This window comes from Mycotypha africana, assembly GCF_025528875.1.
Source record: "Mycotypha africana strain NRRL 2978 chromosome Unknown BDF20scaffold_1, whole genome shotgun sequence".
Classification (NCBI taxonomy): Eukaryota; Fungi; Mucoromycota; class Mucoromycetes; order Mucorales; family Mycotyphaceae; genus Mycotypha; species Mycotypha africana.
In genome coordinates, this window is record NW_026515725.1 from 815,311 (window position 1) to 828,768 (window position 13,458).

The window sequence follows — 13,458 nt, forward strand, 5'->3', positions numbered from 1 at the left end:
TCTTTATTTTGGTTTTCAAAACAATAGCAAACATTCTCATTTTATTATATACATTATAGGATGATGGCTTTTTCATAAACAAAAGGCTAATAGCAAATCATGTGCTGAAGAGTGTGCGTTCCATTCTAATTTTCCAATACAAATCTGAATCTTGGCTTGCCAGCACGGAAATTTTCCATGGCCTTATTGACATCCTTCATAGAGTATTTCTGGATCCAAGGACGGACATTCTTTTCGGCAGCAAACTTGAGCATCTCTCTGATTTCATTGGGTGAACCAATAGCGGAACCGTGAATGAATACCTGGTTTTTCAGAATGTCATACGTGTGGAAGGGAGGAAAGTCCCACTTCGGTAAGCTGACATTGATAAAGTGGCCGTTTACTTTCAAAAGATCAAAGTAAGGTTCCCATTGGAAGTCAGGGCTGGTTCCCGTACAGAGGATGTGTGTCATCTTTTTGAAATATCTCTTCCTATCTTCTTTATCACTGGTCACAATGTAATCATCACAGCCCAATTCTAAAGCAACATCGCGCTTCTTATCGCTGTGGGACATGCCGATGACCTTAGCGCCCATCGCCTTGGCCCAAAGAACACCATAGTGACCAAGACCACCTATGCCCATCACACCCACAACAGAGTGAGCCTTCACATCAGTACGTTTCAAAGGAGCATAGGTTGTAATACCCGCGCAGAAAAATGTAGCTGCTATTTCGTTTGTCATGTTATCGGGCACTTTGAAAACAAAGTGTTGATCACCGCGCCATTTGTCAGCGTAGCCACCGTAGGACGGCGTGCCACAAGGCCATCGGCTACCGTACGTCAAGATAAATCCCTTGAGATCGGAGCAGGTATTGGGGTTGCCAGTGAGACAGTTTTCACACCTTTGACAAGCACCTGATTGAGCTCCCACGCCAGCACGGTCGCCTACCTTCACATACTTGACGTTTTTACCGACACGAGTGACAGTACCTACAATTTCATGACCGACGACACAAGGATAGGTGGAAGGTCCCCAAGATTCACAAAGATAGTGATCATCACTACCACACATACCACAGTGGCTGATCTTGATCTCCACATCGTCTTCAGTCCATTGCTTTAATGTCATTTCTTGAAGAACAAGAGGTGCCCCCTTGGCAGAAGCAGCCCAACCGTGGAAAGTATCGTTACCGTTGTATGTAGTAGTAGCAGACATGATTTCTTTTCAATAAAACTGAATAAAAAGTAATAAAACTGTGCAAAGGGGGGGGATCTTATATAGAGACGTATGACTATGCATAGGTTACCAACCGATAACACATCTTTTTCAAGCTCAAGCAAACATCATCCATTGCCAATTTTGAAGCTGTCATTGCGCGTACACGTCTCCATTTTTGGAAAAATTCTGCGTTTCTGCTCCCGCCCCCCACCCCCCAACTGAAATTGCATCCAAGAATTTGGGATAAATGTTTAAGCCCCGCTTTTGCTTTCCTCATGCAATGAAACAAAAAACTGACATGGCGGTCGTCGTAGTAGTGGTAGGCTCTTCATACAACAATGTCGCGAATAACGTTGCTTTTTCGTAGAGGCTTAGATGGCCATCCTTTTTCCACTTGATTACGCGTTTTAAATGAAGAGTCCATCTATCTAAAAGCGCTTTCGGTGTCTTGCAAAGAATAGCCATCGTCTTAGACATAGACCCTACGGTTTGCGCAACAATTCCCCATCATGCTTTAAGATGAATAGGCCTTAAAAAAGCTTTCAAAGTCATCCTATGCTCTCTTGAATATCATTCAGGAAATAAAAAAGTGGATCGTTTCATGCTTCACTGATGAGATAATTTCTTTCGTAACAACAATTGCAAATCCTCTTCTTCATCTAAAAATCGTACTTGCAGGAACAAAGAGTCGATTGAAATAGGTTGACCTCAAACGAGCTTTCATAATTGTGGTCATGGAATAAATGTATCATCCACGTCAATGACATCCCACTCAAAAGCAATGGTTGATCAGAAAGGTGGATGAGAAATAGACTATGAAGAATGGCTGCTGTTCGAATTCTTCCAAAGTATACAGAATCAGTCATATTCAAGAACAGCAGTAGTTTGCCAGTCAATAACTCCCCAGTTGGTTCCGTGGCGTGTCAGCACCTTCATCAGATGGATATGCTCTGTTAAGGGAAATATAAATTGCTCATTGTCTCGTGCACTAAAGAGGAACCTATGGCTGCCTATTTTTCCCTGCTCCCCTCCATTATCCACTTTTACGTACAAGCCTATTTTCAATGCACAAGGTGTGCTTTTGTATGCGTATACTCGCCATATCTCTAGCCATAAACCTGTTTCCTCATCTGCTTTATCAGTACGCGGATGACTGTGTGTGCCTCAGGGGACACGTTCGCTCTTCATTGATGTTGTATATAGGTGTAAGTTTGATTTATTTTTCTAGACATTCCTGTATTTTTTAGCCAAAAACTTTCGTTACGGTCAAAGTAGGTCTATCTGTTATTGATCATGTTGGAAAACAAGTCCATTCTACCTGCAAAAATAACCTTTAGCTCTTCGCTACTGCATGATAATAAGCATCTGTAAAGATTATATATATATATATATAGTTTTACACTATTGATTTTCTTGAAATTCGTTTTACCGAAAGTATATACATGGGATGCAGCAATCATGTAGCAAGCAACTCAACACCAACGAGGAAAAAAAAAAAACTGTTCAAACATTGTCGTACACACATGACCCTTCTTTTTCAAACTAGTCGAATGTCAGAAAAAGGAAATAACAACAACATAAACCAGGAAATTGATTTTCAGTAATTTCATTTTTTTATTTGATCAGCTTTCCATTCCATATCTTTTTTCCCCCCCTCCACATTTTATATAGACTATCTACCTTGGTGCAAGTGTTTCTCACTGATATATTGATTCAATGTCACAGCCACAACCTCAACCAGCCACCGTCCCCGCTGGTCAGCAGCCGCCAGTGACTTCACCCAATCTTCAACAGACAAACCAAGCTCAGGTTCAAGCTCAACAACAGCATCAACAACAACAACAACAACAACAGACTGCCCAACAACAGGCTGCCACTGCTAATGCTGCTGCTGCTGCCGCTGCCGCTGCCGCTGCTAATTTATACGGTAACGGAGGGGGTTTGTTTGAGCCTCAAGGCGGCATTTTTGATATGGTGAAGCGTAAATTACGGGAAGCAGCTGGATATCGAACACCGATGCTAGATCCAAATGCTATGGCAGTGTTGAGTAGATATGGAGGCGCTGGAGGAGCAGGTGCGAGTATGATGCCAGGCACAGGCGGTATGATGCCTCATCCGATGATGATGCTGATGCCAGGAGCAGGAGCAGGAGCAGCCATGACACAAGGGCAGCAAGGAATGCTTCCATTCAGTGGTAGCATGGGAAACAATAATAACTTAGTAGCAGGCAGCGAAGACATCATGATGCTGCAGCAACAGCAGCAACAACAACAACATCAGCAACAGCAACAGCAGGCACTTATGATGGCTTTGATGACGATGGCTGCGGCCGGAGGCAATAATGGTGGAAATAATCATCCTCTGGCTAGTATGAATATGATGGCAGCTGCGGCACCCGGAAATAGTAATATGTTGTTAGGGAATAATATCAGTAACATGAATCCAGCAATGCTGGCGGCAATGTATCAGAGTACATTCATGTCTGCTACACCACCCTTGAATACGGCGAATGGCTTGCTGCCAACTACCCCAGGAGGCGCTGTCATGATGAGTAACGGCTCTCAGATGAACCCTTTTGCATTACTACAGCAGCAGCAATACCCACAGTCAGGTGTCTTTCAAAATCCCCTTTTACAACAGCAACAACACCAACCGTATCCAGCAATGATAAACGGTTACAATCAAGGTGCTATGTACAGTCAGCCGTTAGCTCCTACAAATACAGCATTCAATTATATGAGTCGGACACACCCAATGAGTATGTATGGAGCTGCTGGCGGCGGGTATGGTGCGCATCCTGTTACTGCTGGTGCTGTTCCTGTTCCTATTCCTGTTACGAATTATGGATCTGACCAACATTATTATCCAGCACAGAATAGCAGCTATTATCACGGCTATGGAACGACACCGTATGCATCAACAGGCTATTACAGGGATCCCTATAGTAGTAGCTACTCAGATCCCTCTGATGTTTATGGAACGAAACGGTCAGGTTACTTTTAAAACGCCATTCTGTTTTCCCTCCCTTGATTCCCCCAGAAATTATCCAAGTCGTGTAATAGTAGTCTTCTTTTTTTTTTTGTATAATAGAATTTCCCGCAATCCTTTTGGCTTCAGTGTGATTTGCGTTTTGAAATCATGATTTTCATTCAGCCAATCATGAGACTTTTAAAGCGTTTGACCTTACCGCGCACCGGAAAAAAAGATATTGATTTGGTCCCTCTAGCCTAATAAAAAATCCAAACAAAATTCACCATTTGAGCGAGGCTTTCATATTGCTGCGATTCTTAACTCTACTTTCATTGCGTTCTGTTCGCTACTTTGGACTTTGTTTTCGGAGGCCAATCCCGCCATTCTCACAATATCTGTAGGGGCGAGTGCTGTTATACTTTGTCACCATTGTGGTTTCAGATATTGAAGGTTACTCAATATACTTATAACAATGATAGTGTGATCGTTCTGTAGATTAAATGCAGAATCAATAAACTATCATGCACTATATTCTTTCTGGCCGTATGTGGTGCAGTATTGTAGTTGTTGCTTGAGAAAATGCATTAGTGTGTTTTAATTTATAAACTATTTGTTATTATTGATCGAGCAATGAGGTGATCCTCACATAAGGTTGCCAAAATGCTTCTTACATGGAAAATCCGCTTCACAACTGTCAAGAACTACTGTAGGTTAAGATTTTCCACATTACAGGCATGACGTAGAATTCCTGTCATACTCTGAGAAGGTTGTAACTTCTATCATAATTCTGATTATCCAAAAAATGAGATAAAACACTTTAAAAAAGTCAAAATGAGAAAAAATTATCTAAAAATAAAATACTTATTCGAAACCATAAAGCTTATAGCTTTATCTCAGAGTATCAACTAATTTTAGGATTCTTCATCTCAATCTCCAATTTCTCAAAATTTCAAAAAAGGTGCCCCAAATAGCTTCTCGCCTGCTCAGCAAGAAAAATGAACTACCGTTTTTACATATGAAAGTAACCATGAATCTCAATATAAGTCAGATCAGATGTAATTATATTCTCTATAATACTGTAGAAACTTCCAAGCTGTAGGAAATAGTGCCATTTCTACAGAGTCCATTGGATTGACAAAGTGTGCAGACCGCGGGCAATCAAATTTAGACAAGAATTCCATTGAGCGAGACGTCGGTTATTCGCCCGCCTTCCCCTTATTTTATTTCGTTTTATCCAAGTAACTCCACCTAAACGGTTTTCTACAAGACTTGTTTTTCAAGTGAGCTTACAAAAAATCAAAACAACAACATCAACAATCTAACTTGCAACAGATGGATACGCAGTTAATCAAGACAGGTACTTTTAATGTGCAAATTGACTTGCTGTATGAACGCGCAAAGGGCCAACATTACTCATGCAAACTTGCATTTTCATTTTCCTAGTTAATAAGCTTCAGGACGCTTTTGCTACCGTTGGAGTCCATAATCCGGTCGACTTGCCCCAAATTGCGGTTATAGGCTCTCAGTCGAGTGGTAAAAGCTCTGTTTTAGAAAACATTGTGGGTAGAGACTTTTTACCAAGAGGAACCGGTATTGTTACACGTCGACCATTGGTAAGATGAGAGCAAAAAGAGCTTTTCCCATCACCTCATTATGCTAGTTACTGTACTCTCCACCGCTCCTATTCATTTTCCTTTTTCATGCTAATTTCCTTGTTCTTCGTGTGTATGTAGGTATTGCAACTCATTAACCGTCCTGCAACAAAGCCAAATGCCACAGATGCCAAAAAAGATGACGATGTTTCTCCTTCTGCTGACGCTCAAGAAAACCATGACGAGTGGGGTGAATTCTTACATTTACCAGGACAAAAGTTTTACAATTTCAACAAAATTCGTGAAGAAATTGTAAAGGATACCGAGTTGAAAACCGGCAAAAACCTTGGTATTTCCCCTCAACCCATCAATTTACGTATCTTTTCACCCAACGTGTTGACGCTCACTTTAGTCGATTTGCCTGGTCTGACAAAAGTCCCGGTGGGTGATCAGCCCAAAGATATTGAGAAGCAAATCCGTGAAATGATTTTGAAATACATCACCAAACAGAATACCATCATTTTGGCAGTAACAGCAGCGAATACAGATTTGGCTAATTCAGATGGTTTGAAGCTAGCAAGGGAGGTCGATCCTGAAGGCTTACGTACAATCGGTGTTTTGACAAAAGTGGATCTGATGGATCAAGGAACAGATGTGATTGATATCTTAGCAGGCAGAGTGATTCCTTTACGATTGGGTTATGTGCCAGTCGTTAATCGAGGCCAAAGAGATATTGAATCCAAGAAATCCATCTCAAAAGCTTTGACAGCAGAACGTGAATTCTTTGAAAACCACCCTTCTTATAGTAGTAAGGCACAGTATTGTGGTACTCCATTCTTAGCACGCAAATTGAATATGGTACATAGAAATATATCCATGTGTAAAATATACGAGTTTTCCAGGTAAAATACTCACATGCACTACCTCCTTATTCTTGGATAGATCTTGATGCACCATATCCGTAATACCCTTCCCGAAATCAAAGCCAAAATTCAGTCAGCTTTGACGAAATACCAACAAGAATTATTTCAATTGGGTGATCCCGTGGCCGATGGCTCGGGTTCCAATCAAGCCAATCTCGTCTTGAATATTATTACTGAATTCTGTACAGAATTCAGAACCATCATAGACGGTAACTCAAACGACCTAACAAGCTTTGAATTGTCCGGAGGTGCTAGAATCAGTTTCGTTTTTCACGAGCTTTACGCCAATGGTATCAAAAACATTGATCCTTTTGAACAGATCAAGGATGTCGATATTCGTACAATCCTTTACAACTCTTCAGGTTCTTCGCCTGCTTTATTTGTCGCTACAACTGCTTTTGAAGTCATCATCAAACAGCAAATCAAACGTCTCGAAGATCCCAGTGTCAAATGCATCAACATGGTTTATGACGAGCTTGTCCGTATTTTAAGTCAGCTCTTAAATAAGCAATTCTTCAAACGTTTCCCAGCTTTGAAAGAACGTTTCTACCAAGTAGTGTTGTCCTTTTTCAAGAAAGCCATGGCACCCACAAGCAAACTTGTCACTGATTTAGTTGCGTAAGTGATCCCTTATCCATTTTAACCGTGCTTTTATGTCAGCTAAAAGTTTTTCCTTTGCTTACTTTTTCCATGTTCTTTTTTATTCATAATGTAGTATGGAATCATGCTATATTAATACAGCACATCCTGATTTCTTAAGCGGACATCAAGCGATTGCTATTGTTAATGAACAATTACAAGCCAAAAACCAGCCAAACCATGATAAGCAACAGCATCAACAACATGCCACTATGAATGGTAACAGCAAATTAGCTTCTCTTCAAACCGGCCCTCGTTCTAGTGCATCTAGCTTTGATTCAACATCTGAAAATAATGGGTCCTTCTTTGGTAGCTTTTTCTCTGGGCCCAAGAAGACAAAGAAAACTTCTGGCGCCATTATGGAAGCTGTGAGTTTGAACATGTTTTTCCTTTATATAGTGTATGGTTACTGACGCTAAACTCTTTTAGCCACCTGCTACACTAAAAGCAATGGGTGCTCTATCAGAGCGTGAATTTATGGAAACCGAAGTCATCAAACTCTTGATCCAATCTTATTTTAACATTGTCAAGCGTACAATGATTGATATGGTACCTAAAGCTGTCATGTTAAATTTAGTCACTCATGCTAAAGAAGAATTACAAAGAGAGCTCTTAGCCGAGCTATACAAAGCAGACGTTTTGGATGATCTTTTGCAGGAATCTGAATTTACACAACAAAGAAGAAAAGAATGCAAGAAGATGATTGAAGCTTTGCAGAAAGCAGACGAGATTGTTGGTTCTGTATAAAAGAATGGATGAAAGGGTTGCGGTAGTAGTAATAGTAGTAGTAAATGATCAAGTTTTATAAGTGAAATAGCAAATTCATACACGACATTTATATCTGTCCCTCATTTAAAATAAAGAGCTGCCAGATATCCCATCATCTTTGCATTAAACCAAAAATACCTGAAATGGACGCTGACTTCCAAAACGCTCCGAAATTAATAATCAAATTTGACAGAAGAAACTCTATATCTTTTTTTGCCTCCTCATTACATTAAAAAGTTAAAGTAGAAATATGTCAAGCAAGATATTTAAAGTATGAGCAAACAGTTCAATAAACTCAACATTCTTAAATTATGCTGCTGACGTACTAAAAAAAAATTGTGTTAGACAGAATTTGCTGTTGAGATGACATGCGATGTGAGTTACAAAAGTTTCTCAATAACCATTTGACATTGCCACAATCCTAACCAACAGTATTTGCCCACGACATAGTCTTGTGTCAAGGACGTAACAAAAGTTCTTGAATCTATTCCTGGTAAATAATTAAACAACCAATAGAACTATATTCAAGAAAATGACAGCGAGTTATGACTATTTGAGTGGAAGAATATGTCAACTGAAATTGTTCGATATACAATAGAAGTAAACACATTCGATGTTGATCTTTCCGCCAAACGTGTTGTTGTAGAAGGCAGAGGTATATAAGATATACTTTCTGAATGTTTAAACGAAATAAGTCCTCGTCTAAAATTGCTTTCCTTTCTTTCTCTCTCTGTTTCTCGTGTCTTTGCTCACTCCTCCGTAATAGCGCCTCCCTCCCTCGTTTGTAAAAAGTTAAAGGAAACAGGTCGTACTGTTATTGTACGAGGTCAAGGTGTTCCCGATGGACAGGGTCATTCAGGCGCAGCTGTTTGCATTTTCGAGTGCTACGGTTCGGATCCTTTGGCAGTCATTCCGAAGGGAAAATCAGGTCTAGCACGATTTATTCAGGTGGATCCAGAGACATGTTTAATAGATTTGACAGTGGAAGGCTTAACTCCCGGCAAGCACGGCGTTCATATTCATGAAGCAGGTGATATTTCTGAAGGTTGGAAATCCACTGGAGATCATTATAACCCCACCAACGAAAAGCATGGTGATGGTGTCCATACCGGTCATATCGGTGATCTTGGTAATATCGAGGTGGATGAGAATGGCTGGGGCGATTTAGTTGTTGAAAGCACACGAGTCAAAGTCTGGGATATCATTGGTAGAAGCATGGTCATTTCAGAAAACGAAGACGATTTGAAAGATGATACAAAAGATGGAAATAGTGGAAATGGCGTTTTTTGTGGTATTATTGCCCGTAGTGCTGGTGCTTTTGAGAATACAAAGATGGTTTGCGCTTGCTCTGGGAATACATTATGGCAAGAAGCCCGTATGTTGGAAAATAAAGCGCAATAAATAAAAAAAAAATCGTAAAAAAGATTCATGCAAAACTTTGCCTTTTGCTTTTTTACCAAATGCCCCGAGTTCTTATTGGTCGAGCACATCCAAGAAAGAAAAAACCAGTGATAGATGGCATAGTAGTGTAATTTTATATGATTCTTCTTTATCTTTTACCGTCCTAATAAAGCAAAACAACGTACCGTTCACTTACCATCGAAGTCTCTAAAAATGCCTACAAAAAAATTGCTTTTATCTTTTTTTACGACTGTGTCCCGTGGTAATTTGACTAAAAACGTGATAGCGCGAAAACGTAGAACAACGGGTGAGCAAATCTTTCGGGGAAAGTCCTGTGTTACTTTCTGGGAGATATAAAGACAGCATTGTTTTTGCAGGACAATAATTGTTTTTTATCTTTTTTATTTTTATTCTTTTTATACATATATTAAAGCCATGTCCTGTAAGTCATTTGATATATTGTGGTACTTGTTTCTATGTATCTAATTTACTATCATTTGGAATAGCCTCTACTTATATTGTTACTTTTGCAAGAGATACTGCTGATGATGTTATCGACAAGCACATCAAGGAAGCCGAACAATCTGGCTGTACCATCAAGCATAGATACAATAGTGCCATGAAGGGCTACTCTGTTGAAGTTCCTGATGATTCTGTCAGATCTTTGTCCTTCAATCATCCTAACATTCAAAGCGTTGAAGCCGATGGTGAAGTCACCACTCAAGGAAAGTCTCTTTTGAAGTAAAAAAACTAGTCATATCATAGAGTAAAGCGATATCGATACCTATTACCATACTCGTTCTTGTTATTGACACCTTTACCATGTAAAACAATAAAACTGTGCAAACTAACGGATGGAAGAAAGCTGTAGACTCCCTTTTTTGATCCATATTTATTGCTTAGCACAAAATTCAGGACATGTAGTATCCTTAAGCATACGTGTGCATGACGTTTTTAAATTCTTTCATCAATTGAAAACGTCACAGCATTAATTTTCAAACTTGAATTTTTCTTTATTTTTTTTCTTTTTTTTCGTTCTTGCACCCGACACAAACAAATTCGGTGTTTTCCCCACTTTTGAATTCATGTTTAGCCCTGTAATTGCTCGGCAGGGTATGCGACATGCTGCCAGTTTCAGGCAGTTATGCAGGTGTATTACTAGGCACAAACACATTCCTGCAGCTACCACAACTGCTACTACAACAACGCCCTTTGCCACCCTGTCTCAACTAGACAGCAAACAGCCTGAGAATAAACTGGAAATCAACTCCTCATCATTTAATATCGACACAGTTTTACCCGTACAAGAACAACTAGAAAAGCTACCGATAATTGACATCGGTGACTATGTAGAGGCATTCAGGTATAATAAATATCCGATTCTGTGCTCGCTCAACAAGTATAGCACATAATAGATTAAGAAGATCTGTTGAATTGTAGGCGATCGCAACTAGGGGGTATAGTCATAGGACAAAAATTAATCAGTGGTGGTCTTCAACATTTAACCATCCTACTGAGAAACGGAAAGACGGTCGAGGTGAAAAGTGATTCCGTTGCTTTTTGCCGGAAAGAATTTATCGATACAACATATGTTACTTCTGTTATTAAAGAACCTATTCAGCTCACCCAGCTTGATGAACAGGGTGTTTTACAAAGCTACCCCCCTACCCTACAGCAGGCAGTACAAAAGTACCAACGAGAGTTATCGACGATGAAGGGTTTAGCGCATCAAACTTTAGTACAGATCCATAAGCGATTCATTAAACCAGATGATGAGACGGAGGTTACCCTTGAAGAATTAGCCTCCACTATCTTCAAAACAGATAGTCCCACTCCACTTCAGCGTCATGTCACTTTCCTTCATATTGTGTCTGATAATACTCGATTTGTATCGACATTTGATGTACGTGCAACAGACAAATGGATCCTGCGATCAGAGCAAACTTCCAAGCGCATAAGTCAAATCGTTGAAAACATACGTCAGCGAGATCCTTCCTATACCGGATTTTTAGAGCGTATGAAAAGTTTGATTCAATTCTATAACACGCATGCGGACCCTGCTTTGGGTACATTTTCTCAGACAGCCCTTGAAGTAATGCCCTCACTTTCATCCAAAATCACTGCAACCGATAAGCTGTATATCAACTTTATAGCTGAATGGATCCGAGCCCCCAAAGTGATTACCGATTCACCCTATGAATTGTTTGCACCCATTATTTTGAAAGGACTCAAATGTTACGATGACTTATTTTTTGACAAACAATTGGCCATTCGATTTCTAAAACAAATTGGTATGTTCAAACCTTATGCCAATACAAGCTTGCTAGAATATGCACCAGCTTTAAGTGAATGGATCTGGTCCAAGAAAGCTGATCAAAATGAAAAGATATTGAATACATTTACAACAACATTTTTATCCAAGAAAGATCAGCATAAGGACCCCTACGAATCTATTCGTCATGATTTTGGTGATTTGCCAGTTTATACTGTGGATGACCCGTCCGCAAAGGAAATCGATGACGGTGTATCCATAGAGAAGACGGCCGATGGTTCAACTTGGCTTCATGTTCATATTGCAGATCCAACCACTTATATTTCACCGTTTGATGAACTATCACAGACTTTAATGAGAAAAGTGCAGACAGTATATTTGCCAGAACGTCACTTTCCAATGCTACCAGATGAACTCGCGTCTAAAAAGTTCAGTTTGGGAAGTACGGCTCACAAAAATGCGCTAGGTTCACAATACGCCTTGACGTTTAGTACGCGCCTCGATTCAAAAGGCGACCTTGTCGACTTCCTCGTTCGACCAAGTTATGTCAAAAATGTTATCAAGATGTACTATGACGATGTGGATGAATTAATAAAACCACTTGCCCGTATTCCCAAAGATCCTCTCATCGATACAACGAAAACATTCAGTCATCCCTCCAATGAGGTGTTTAAAGACGTTGAAAAGCAAAGCGTCAAACGAAAATCCACTGTACCCGAACACACAAAGCAAGACTTGCTTGATATTTATCATTTGTCACAGAAGCATATGCAGCACCGTATAGCGAACGGGGCTATCATCTTCCAAAAACCACAACCTGTCTTACAGATCTCTCCGCAAGTCCTCGATATACCCTCAACTGAATATACGACACCAAACTATATATCCCATTTGCCTGCCATTCGCTTGAGACTGGATACCTATGCCTTCTCTCCTGCGCGTCAAATGGTGGCGGAAACCATGATGATAGGTAATCGCGTCGCAAGTAAATTCGCTAATGAACGTTCCGTTCCCATTCCGTTCAGAGCGCAAATGTGGAATCCAAATGCACCCACACACGCCGTCAAGTTACGAGAGGAAATGTATTCAATGCGCGATCCAGTGACTGGGTTTGTCAAACTACAAGATATGGTCCACTTCATTTCAGTATTTCCTCCAACCACTGTCGTCACAGAGGCAGGTCTCCCTCATGTGGCTATGGGCATTAAAGATGGTTATACTAGAGCCACATCTCCCTTACGTCGCTACATGGATATGGTGACACATTGGCAACTCAAATCGCACCTGTTGAAAGAGCCAAAAACGCCTTTTTCTGTAAATCAATTAGACATACTCAAATCAAGGACGACGGCCCGTGAAAAACAATTATCTTTATTAGAAGCAAGCAGTCTCCAATTTTGGGTCATTCATCTCTTGCAGCGAATGAATTATACAAAGGAAATGGAGTGGAATTGCATTGTGGATAATACAAATCGAATGGCGTTAACAAAACTAGGTGGTGCCATGGAAGTAGCCACCGTCACATTATTAGAATTGGGCATCCGCGGACGTCTGGTAAAACTAAATAGGAATGTTGAGACGGGTGAAATAGTAAAAGTCCGTATATCAAATTTGAATGTTGCGGATGGCCGGGTAGATGTAGAACTATTGTAAATTATTGAATGTACATATCTCTATTAGATAATAAAAGTAGA

At 40.2% G+C, this 13,458-nt stretch overlaps 5 protein-coding genes across 5 annotated transcripts; 4 read left to right on the forward strand and 1 right to left on the reverse strand.

Moving 5' to 3' along the window:
- Window positions 1–125: 125 nt before the first annotated feature.
- On the reverse strand, window positions 126–1,196 carry BDF20DRAFT_812611 (chaperonin 10-like protein; the record flags this gene model as incomplete). Its single annotated transcript, XM_053076803.1, has 1 exon — window positions 126–1,196. One exon carries the CDS (start codon window positions 1,194–1,196, stop codon window positions 126–128), a length of 1,071 nt encoding a protein of 356 aa, XP_052940321.1.
- A 1,719-nt stretch (window positions 1,197–2,915) lies between these two features.
- BDF20DRAFT_908877 (uncharacterized protein) lies at window positions 2,916–4,202 on the forward strand (the record flags this gene model as incomplete). Its single annotated transcript, XM_053083526.1, has 1 exon — window positions 2,916–4,202. The coding sequence occupies one exon, from the start codon at window positions 2,916–2,918 to the stop codon at window positions 4,200–4,202; it is 1,287 nt and encodes a 428-aa protein (XP_052940322.1).
- An 866-nt stretch (window positions 4,203–5,068) lies between these two features.
- BDF20DRAFT_842441 (Dynamin central region-domain-containing protein) lies at window positions 5,069–8,362 on the forward strand. Its single transcript, XM_053079505.1, has 6 exons — window positions 5,069–5,526; window positions 5,613–5,782; window positions 5,903–6,619; window positions 6,704–7,302; window positions 7,400–7,691; window positions 7,753–8,362. The coding sequence occupies exons 1-6, from the start codon at window positions 5,502–5,504 to the stop codon at window positions 8,068–8,070; spliced, it is 2,121 nt and encodes a 706-aa protein (XP_052940323.1). The 5' UTR covers window positions 5,069–5,501; the 3' UTR covers window positions 8,071–8,362.
- Window positions 8,342–9,492, forward strand: BDF20DRAFT_903928 (superoxide dismutase; the record flags this gene model as incomplete). The annotated part of the gene is made up of 3 exons (XM_053082959.1): window positions 8,342–8,362; window positions 8,437–8,479; window positions 8,858–9,492. The coding sequence occupies 3 exons, from the start codon at window positions 8,342–8,344 to the stop codon at window positions 9,490–9,492; spliced, it is 699 nt and encodes a 232-aa protein (XP_052940324.1).
- A 213-nt stretch (window positions 9,493–9,705) lies between these two features.
- On the forward strand, window positions 9,706–13,417 carry BDF20DRAFT_831148 (uncharacterized protein; the record flags this gene model as incomplete). Its single annotated transcript, XM_053078423.1, has 5 exons — window positions 9,706–9,799; window positions 9,926–9,934; window positions 9,999–10,233; window positions 10,586–10,855; window positions 10,933–13,417. The coding sequence occupies 5 exons, from the start codon at window positions 9,706–9,708 to the stop codon at window positions 13,415–13,417; spliced, it is 3,093 nt and encodes a 1,030-aa protein (XP_052940325.1).
- Between the last annotated feature and the right edge of the window lie 41 nt (window positions 13,418–13,458).

Coding starts and splice junctions, on each gene's coding strand:
- BDF20DRAFT_842441 (XM_053079505.1), top strand. CDS start 5,502: ATGGATACGCAGTTAATCAAGACAG. Junction 7,303..7,399: donor CTTGTCACTGATTTAGTTGC/GTAAGTGATCCC, acceptor TTCATAATGTAG/TATGGAATCATGCTATATTA. Junction 7,692..7,752: donor CTGGCGCCATTATGGAAGCT/GTGAGTTTGAAC, acceptor AAACTCTTTTAG/CCACCTGCTACACTAAAAGC.